This window comes from Arachis ipaensis, chromosome B08 (genome assembly GCF_000816755.2).
Source record: "Arachis ipaensis cultivar K30076 chromosome B08, Araip1.1, whole genome shotgun sequence".
NCBI lineage: Eukaryota > Viridiplantae > Streptophyta > Magnoliopsida > Fabales > Fabaceae > Arachis > Arachis ipaensis.
In genome coordinates, this window is record NC_029792.2 from 124880689 (window position 1) to 124889962 (window position 9274).

General features: G+C 38.3%; 1 protein-coding gene, 1 long non-coding RNA gene and 1 pseudogene across 2 annotated transcripts; all 3 read right to left on the bottom strand.

Annotated features, from left to right (window-relative positions):
* The window catches only part of LOC107611693, a 3771-nt pseudogene extending 2891 nt beyond the window's left edge, over positions 1–880 (bottom strand).
* LOC110265778 lies at positions 2340–5637 on the bottom strand. Its single transcript, XR_002352107.1, has 3 exons — positions 5142–5637; positions 4517–4522; positions 2340–2355 (listed from the first exon to the last, which is right to left on the bottom strand). It is a non-coding gene; the product is annotated as an uncharacterized LOC110265778 (long non-coding RNA).
* On the bottom strand, positions 6593–7995 carry LOC110265382. The gene is made up of 2 exons (XM_021108360.1): positions 7817–7995; positions 6593–7544 (listed from the first exon to the last, which is right to left on the bottom strand). The coding sequence occupies exon 2, from the start codon at positions 7520–7522 to the stop codon at positions 6593–6595; it is 930 nt and encodes a 309-aa protein (XP_020964019.1). The 5' UTR covers positions 7523–7544; positions 7817–7995.

Consider the following 9274-nt stretch of genomic DNA (forward strand, 5'->3'; position numbering starts at 1 on the left):
ACGAAGTGCATCAATATCATTACATAAAAATAACTTGAATATCTGTAAGAATATTTTTATGGAAAATTTACTATAATAAATAAATTGGGATCCAATATTATTAGATTACATAAAATGTAAAACGCATACCAAAATGTATTTTTTCCATAATTTATATAAATCGTGACAGGAGTACCGCGATTTACCAATACACGTAATCTACTACAGGGGTGTCGCGGATTACGTTCTAGGGAAAATAAGCATAATCCATGATAGGGGTGTCGCGGTTTATGTGTGAATGACGAGTGTGCATAAACCGCGACAAGGGTCTAGCGGTTTATGCGTGAATGAGCAGTTTGCATAAACATAAAATAAAGTAAGTGTATGGTAAACAAAACATACATAACATACACATAAACCCTAAATATCAATGAAAACATGAAATAAACAGCTACGGCTCTTGCCTGTCCTCATCCTCCTCGTGAGAGTCATGTCCAAATGCGCCTAGGAGGTGCGACCCTGTACCACATCGAGCGGCCCGTCTCACTCTAGTTGGCCTCTAGCGCTTCTGTGCTGAAGGATCGACGGGCATGCCCACGCCATATGCAGATGGAGGCGTCCCTCCCATGCCCAACCAACTGTCATACAGTCTGCTAGCAGGCTCATTCAGGTCTACATGAAACTGGGGCTGGTACCCCTAAGGGTCAGACATCTGGGGCTGGTACTGCTGCATATCCTCCATATCTGGGCAGTATCCCTGTGCAACGTCCATCTGGGACTGGGTCTCTGACACCTGATCCTGTCGGGTATGGTGCTGAAAATGCAGAGGGTCGTCATCCCAGATGAGATCTGCAAAGTCGAAATAGAACTGTGAACTGCCGACCTCGTGGTCCATATCCATCGTGAAAGTCGGGCCCGCCAGGTCATCATACATCTGTCCATGGATCTCATGGTATATTTGGGAGCTCGAAACATGTGTAAGAGGAACCTCCTGGGACCCCGCCCCTGCCTGCTCCTATCACTAGGACTAGCAGATGTGAACCCCTGATGTACCACCCCGACGCTGAGGACGGCCATGTCGGACACGGTGATCGGCATGTCCGACTCCGTCGCCACCAGACCTGTCATCCTGAATCATGTCATCCAGCCATCGCCACTCCCGGTCTGTAGCCCGGGTACCAATGCGTCGTCGCCACTCGACGCGCCTGTTATCAAGCACGTCCGGCATCGGAACCTTAGAAGGCGCCTGTGACGACCCTCTCTGTACAACATCCTGACTTATCTCCTCGGCCCTAGGATCGGCAATCAAGGAATCCGGCGACAGAAACCTATGGGTCACTCTGTACCACCATCGCAGAAAGTCTGCGGACGGCCCGGGATCAGGCACCCGGGGAATACTCATAATAGTATCAATCATGTTCTGCCAACTAAGGTGCCATACCTGATAGTAGCTCGGGAACCATCTGTCCCCACCCCTCCCATCCTTGGCATGGAGCCAGTCTATATTCGAGGTCGGCTCAGGCTTGTGCTGAACGCCACCCAGCTGTGGCAGCACCCTATCCACCTGGTGCTACTCAATGACGGTGAAGTATATCAAGCAAGTACATGCGCGCCGTAACCAACTATGCTCCTCTGTGAGAATCTCTGGATGAACAACAGCCATCACGTTGAGCGAAGCATAAGGCTCCCAAACAATCTACAAACATTAACATAACACATTTATTAGTCCATTAGCTAATAAATATATAGTTAATTACATGATAAAAAAGGAAACAAAATCAATAAACTTACATCTCGATCACTTAAGCGGTCCAGCGCTAGGCGACACTGGATAACTCTCTCCTCCTTGCGGTCGGATGTCGGCAAGTAGGTGGCCCACCTGAACGAACACAATGTTATACACATGTATAAATTGCTAATGGGAAGGAACCATAATAAAAAAGTTACAGTTCAAGTCTAACTGTACAGATATGTATACCTGGAAGCCAATGGGAAGGAATAGGTGTCGAATCCCTGCGGCCTGAGGCTAGGAAACTGCCAGAAAATCCATGCCTGCAGTAGCTGCAGGGGGCCTGCCAAGTTTGTCACGTTTCTGTTGACCACCCAACACATGCAATGATATAGCCAAGCCAACACTGCCGACCCCCAACTATAGCTGCCCATATCATCAAGCCTAGCCACAAAGGGCAACCACCATATATGAATCCGATTTCCACTCTTGTCACCGAACAACTGAGTGGAAAGCAACATCATAATATAAGCTCGTGCATATATGCATACGGTCTCCTCCGTAGCATCATCCGACAGCACCCTGAACCTCTCATGAAACCAGTTGAAGTGGACTGTATACTGCTTAACCTTATTCTGTGGTGGAAGCTTGCCAAACAGTTCCTGAAACCACTCCCACACCGGTTTGCCTTCTTCCATAAGCTTCTCAAAATCTGTAAGGCACCCGGATACAGGTAAACCATCCATGGGCAGCCCCAGCTGGTATGCTACATCCTGGAGCGTGATAGTGCACTCTTCAAAAGGCATATGAAAGGTATGCGTCTCAAGACACCACCTCTCAATGAAAGCGCTGACTAAGGGCTCGTCCAACCAGAATCATCTGGCATTGAGCCTCGCCAGGTGGTACAAACCAGCCCTCTCCAGATACGGTACGATCCTGTCATGCAGAGGCATGTTCTGCTGCTTCCGGACACTATAAATGCACCTAGTCGGCTGGAGCATGTGACAGAAGAAACCAAACATATAAAAAATTCAACACTAATTTAAAGTAATCTAACACAAAAAAATACAATATTAAAGTTTAAATAGGTAACATACAGTTCCTAATCACAAAATTCAATGAAAGGTATAAACGATTCAAGACCTTATTCTAAATTAATTAAATACTAAATAAATATTTTATGATTTAAAATAATAATTTAAATCTAAATTTAAAAAACTAAATCATAATCATTGGAAAAATATTATACGAAATACATTAAGTAAAAATAACTAAACTAACCTCTTCGTTTATGCTGTTAGCAACGTGCGCAACGCCGTTGAGTCTGTAAAGACGCGTGCTTCCGCCATAGTCCCGGCCCGATCTCAACTCAACCAACCCACACTTTTCTCTCTTTTCCTCTCTCTAGAAAACCTCTCATTCTCTCTCTAAAAAACTTTACAACTACCACAAATGTAATCCGTGAGACCCTTAAAGCGTATTTATACTAACGCATAAACTGTTAGACCCCTGTCGCGGTTTATACACACTCGTCATTCACACATAAACCGCGACACCCCTATCGCGGATTATGCTTATTTTCCCTAGAACGTAATCCGCGACACCCTTATAGCGGATTACGTGTATTGGTAAACTGCGGTACCCCTGTCGCGGTTTATATAGATTATGGAAAAAATGCATTTTGGTATGCGTTTTGCATTTTATGTAATCTGGTAATATTGGATCCCAATTTATTTATTATAGTAAATTGTCCTATTTTTATACATATTATTAAAGAAAATTTTAAAGGTATCTAAGTATTAAATGTATGAAAAACTTGAAAAACAAAACGATGCCTAGAAATTTTTATTTTATCAATGTATTAAATATATAAAATACTTAAAAAAATTAATATTTACTTTATATTTTTTATAATGATTTTTGTTAGTGTCATCTATTAGTATTCTTAGAGTAGTTATTAGCAATATCACATAAATAAAATAAGAATAAAGCTTCACATCCAAGCAAAATACTTAACTAAGTCTAACCAAGTTATTATAACTTTTCAAATCACGCGCTTCTTTCTTCTTCTCCTTCTCCTTCCTCATTTTCTTCTCATTCTTCTTTTCTGTTTTCTTCTCCTCCTCCTCCTCCTCCTTCTCCTTCTCCTTATCCTTCTCCTTCTTCTTCAATGTTGCGTCTTCTTCTTTTTCTTTTTCGTTATCGTCATCACCAATAATACCAACATTTTGCGAACATCTTTATTAGTTATGATTTTCTCTGCTACCATCATTAAATAATTTCGGTTCATTTTTTAATTTATTTCGGTTCATTTGTGTGTTAATTGAGGTTCACTTGATGTTGCTGATAAGTATTGACAAAAAAATTTATTCCTTAAGTAATTTCGGTTTATTTCTTAGTTTAATTGAGGTTCATCATTTGGATCCAGAAATGAATTTGATGTGTTTTTGTTAATGATTGAGTCTTTTTTTAGCAAAAAATAAAAGAAATTATTTATTATCACTTTATTCAATTGTATTATATTTAATTTCATTCAATTCAATTTGTCTTTAAAGCTATTCCAACCATTGAGACAAATTATTCATCGATAACACACCTAGACTACAAATGAACCAACAATATTATTAAAGTAAAACCATTGTATAGTACCAAATGAACTAAGCATTTGTCCATTATATAAATTCGAATTAAGAAACATCTGTGTCTAGAATGAATCGAAAATATTATCAAAGCAAAACCATTGTATAATACCAAATGAACTGATTAACCGAACATTTGTCTATTATATAAATTCGAATTCAGAAACACCTGCGTCTAGAATGAATCGAAAATATTATTAAAGCGAAACCACTGTATAATACTAAATGAACCGAACATTGTCCATTATATAAATTCAAATTCAATTCAAAATGTTGGTTTTTGTTAGCAAAATGTTGGTTTTTGTTAGCAAAATGTTGGCGGTGTTGGTGATTACGATAACGAAGAAGAACCTACGTGCGCGAATTTAAAAGAAGAAGAAGGAGGAGGAGGAAACGGAGAAATAGAAGAAGACGAAGACAAAGAAGTTGCGTTATTGAAAAGCGACGAAGAAATTGCGTTATTGAAATACGTGTGTGATACACGTTGGTGTGATAAAAGTAATTTTTATTGAGTTTGAACCAATTTAGTTGAACTTAATGTAACGTAACTAGAATTAACTAGAAAGGGGAATAAACCAGAATTAATAGCAGAGTTCATAATGGCTCCTTAATGTAACAGTAGCCAACCATATAAGAAGAATTCAATGAAAATAATGAAAGTCTTCAAGCAGTAGACGTAGCACAAGCCTTCCAGTCTTCTTCCAATGGAATAAACCTAACAATAATAAGAGATTTAGTGACTAAGGGGAGAGAGCAGAGAGAAGAGAAGAATATTCAGATAGAAAAGGGATTACCACTCATTGCCTACAGCAAATAGTCATTGAGTTGAGTATTTGTTTGCCTTTGCCTCAAACTTTTGCGTATTTGATCTGTTGCCATCTGTCCCTCAACTCTAACTAACTCTGCATTTGGCTTTCTTTGTGGTTGAATTACCCCTTTTGTCCTTACTTCATTTTCTTTACTCATTACAATACTCTCCCCTTTAAAGACAACCTTGTCCTCAAGGTTGAAGTGAGGAAAAGACTTCATGAACTCTTTAGCATCTTCCCATGTGGCAAGTTCTTGAGGAGTGCCTTCCCATTGCACCAACAGCTGGAGTACCTCACTACCGCCCTGCATAATCACCCTTTTGGCTAAGATCACCTGTGGCATTATTATTGGACCTTGTTCACTAGTTGTCAATGGTAGTGGAATATATTGTTGAGTATCATTCCCACGAAACTTCTTTAATAAAGAAATGTGAAATACTGGATGTATTTTAGCACCTTCTGGCAATTGCAGCTTGTATGCAACAGGACTGAGTTTGGTAAGAATTTTAAAGGGACCAAAGAATCTCATCCCTAATTTATAATTCTTTCGTAACACAACCGATTGTTGACGATATGGCTGTAATTTAACCAGCACCATGTCCCCTTCTTGTAACTCCCAGTGTCGTCTCTTTTCATCAGCATGATCTTTCATAAATTGTTGAGCCTTGAAAATGTTAACTTTGAGCCTCTCAAGAAGCTGGTCTCGTTCTTGCAACATAGTTTGTAAGTGAGGTGCATCATTGGAATTCTTGTGGTATCGCATGAGTCTCGGAGGATCCTTGCCAAATAATGCCTTATAAGGAGTCATCTTGATACTGCTGTGGAATGAAGTGTTATACCAATATTGAGCCCACGGGAGAAGTTTCAGCCAACCTTTTGGATTCTCATAGCAGAAGCAGCGTAAGTACATCTCTAAGGTCTTGTTAAGAACTTCACTTTGGCCATCGGTTTGGGGATGGTATGAAGAACTCATTGTGAGTGTAGTGCCTTGCAGCTTGAACAACTGCTGCCAAAAATGACTAATAAAGACCTTGTCCCGATCTGAAACTATGGACTTGGGAAATCCATATAACTTTGCAACATTACTAATGAAGGCTTCAGCAACTGTAACACTATTGAAATCTGATCGGAGGGGAATAAAGTGGGCAAACTTAGAGAGCCTATCAATTACCACCATAATGACAGTGTAAGATTGAACGGAAGGTAGTGCTGTGATAAAATCCATACATATATCTTCCCATAATTGTGAAGGAATCGGAAGCGGTTGCAGGAGGCCCGAGGGAAGCTGATTTTCAGTCTTTGCCTTTTGGCATACCACACAATTAAGGACAAATTCTTTGATTTGACGTTGCATCTTGGGCCAGTAAAATTGAGCACATATTCTCTCAATTGTTCGTGCTATTCCTGAGTGGCCCCCTACCCTGCTGGTATGAAACTCAGTCATGACATCTTGTAGCAATTGAGATTTTTCTGGAATAACTATGCGATCCTTCCACATCAAAAATCCATTTCTGAGTGAGTAATTTGGATGTTCCATCTGGTTTGGGTGTGAGGCTATTGTTAGGAGTGGAAGTGATTCGGTTGGCATTTGAGCCAAAAGAGTGACGAAAATTAGTGGTGTACTTCTCTTCAAATAATTTGGCCAGAGAGATTGCTCGGATTAGGGAACCAGGGCATTGAGCTATCACATCTCGTTTAATATCAGCTTTTAAGCCGCTAACAAAGCAATCCACTAATGCTTCTGGGGGATTAATTTCAGATCTATTAGCCAAGGCAATAAATTCCGAATAATAATCTGCTACAGATCCTTTTTGGGTCAATTTAAAAAGAGCAGCTCGTGGGCAATCAAACAAGGACGGGCCAAATTTAATTTCAATTGCCCTTTTTAACTCAAACCAAGACGTAAAGGGTTGGTTACGTTGCATCATTTGATACCAAGGTACTGTGCCCTTGTCCATATGAATTGAAGCAATTGCCAACTTCTCCTGTTCTGGTGTATTGTAATAATTGAAATATTGATCTGCATTAAAAATCCAAGATATGGCATTCGTACCATCAAATCTTGGAAAGTCGAAATTGAGCTTTCTCGGGCTTGGCATGGAACAGTTAAAGGAAACGGCACCAGACGCAGAGTTCGGATCATGGTCCAGAGAATCTTTTTGTCTCGTACTAGCCGACTCGATGAGAGCGCGCAGTGCTTCAAATTGCTGCTGATTATCCTCAGCCATTTTCAGTGATAGTGCTCGCTGATCCATAGCTAATTTCAGCGCAAACTCACGCTGTTCTTCGATTTTTTGCTCCATCAACGATTGTAGCATTTTTAGGTCTTTTTGGGCATTCTTGAGACCTGCATCCAAATCCTTCATTCGGGTGTTCTCTGCGATGATTCTATGAAAGCACCAATGTAACGTAACTATAATTAACTAGAAAGGGGAATAAACCAGAATTAATAGCCAGAGTTCATAATGGCTCCTTAATGTAACAGTAGCCAACCATATAAGAAGAATTCAATGAAAATAATGAAAGTCTTCAAGCAGTAGACGTAGCACAAGCCTTCCAGTCTTCTTCCAATGGAATAAACCTAACAATAATAAGAGATTTAGTGACTAAGGGGAGAGAGCAGAGAGAAGAGAAGAATATTCAGATAGAAAAGGGATTACCACTCTTTGCCTACAGCACATAGTCCTTGAGTTGAGTATTTGTTTGCCTTTGCCTCAAACTTTTGCGTATTTGATCTGTTGTCATCTGTCCCTCAACTCTAACTAACTCTGCATTTAGCTTTCTTTGTGGTTGAATTACCCCTTTTGTCCTTACTTCATTTTTTTTACTCATTACACTTAATTGCCAAAAATACTTAAATATGATAAAATAAACTAAGTAGAATGGTGCACTCAAGAAATTATGAGGCAAAACAGTCAAAGACAATTTAAAACCGAGGTCAATAAAATAAATTAGTGTTGATATGTTGGACTAAATTTGGATTTTTTAAAATAGAAGTTTATCTGAAATACAGGTTATTAGTAGATTAAGTCAAGTCCTAAATAAATTAATTCTTTTCAATTTTCACAGTGAGATTATATTCAACTTTAGGATAGAAAAAAAATGTACTAAAAAAATACACATAATTTTAAAGTCGAATTAATTTGATTTTTGGTACTAAGATCAAAATAATAAATACTATATAAAAAAAATTGTAAGATTACTACCTAGAACCATAATGCTATTTTCATTGGAGTTGTCTAATTTTTGTCAATAATTTATAAAGTATTTGCAAAATTTCAATTTTTAATAATATTTTGTAATAACTTGGAGAAAACAAAATAAAATAAAAGGTAAGAAATATCATTTCCTATGAATGAATGTAATATTGTGTTTTCACAAATCAACAACACATGATTATGATTGGAAAGAAACGATGATAAAAAAAGTCCCCATGATGTGGGTTTTGTCCAGCCTCTCCTGTAACAAGTAAACATCTTCATTCATTACATTAGAAAATTTAGCCAGTTTTGTCAGAAAGGTATACCAAAATTTGCGTTGCTTAGTGGAAAAAATACCAGGACCACAACACTAACAATAAAAATTTAATGGATGAAATTTATATGTAATTTTACAAGTTAGTACAGTTACCAACATCAAGTCTATATATGAAATTTTCTATTATATTTTTACCTTCTATCCAAACATATCTTAAGGTCAATAGTTCAACTCCATTCTCATCTCATGAATTTTGTTTACTGCATGAATCAATCAATCCACTTCTGGCGAAGTATCTCTAGTTTTACCCTTGCATGTTTGGTAGTTTAATAGTAGACAAAAGAGGGTCAAAATCAATTATAAGTATAACGCCTCATAATATTGATTTTGAAGAAATGGATCAGAAGTCCAAACACGCTATTTTGATAGCGCCTAGCAAGGTTGTCCATCCATTTCAAGTTCAACTAGACTATCACCTTCTTGATTGATTTAGATTTCCCCCCTTAAAGCTTTTGCTTTAATGGTTTTTCTTTTTTACATATTAGATAAGAGTACTTAGTCTAGAAATCAGCAGACAAAATTAAGAGAATAATTAATAATTCAAGGTTATAGTCAAAATCTAAAAACCAAGATGAAATCAG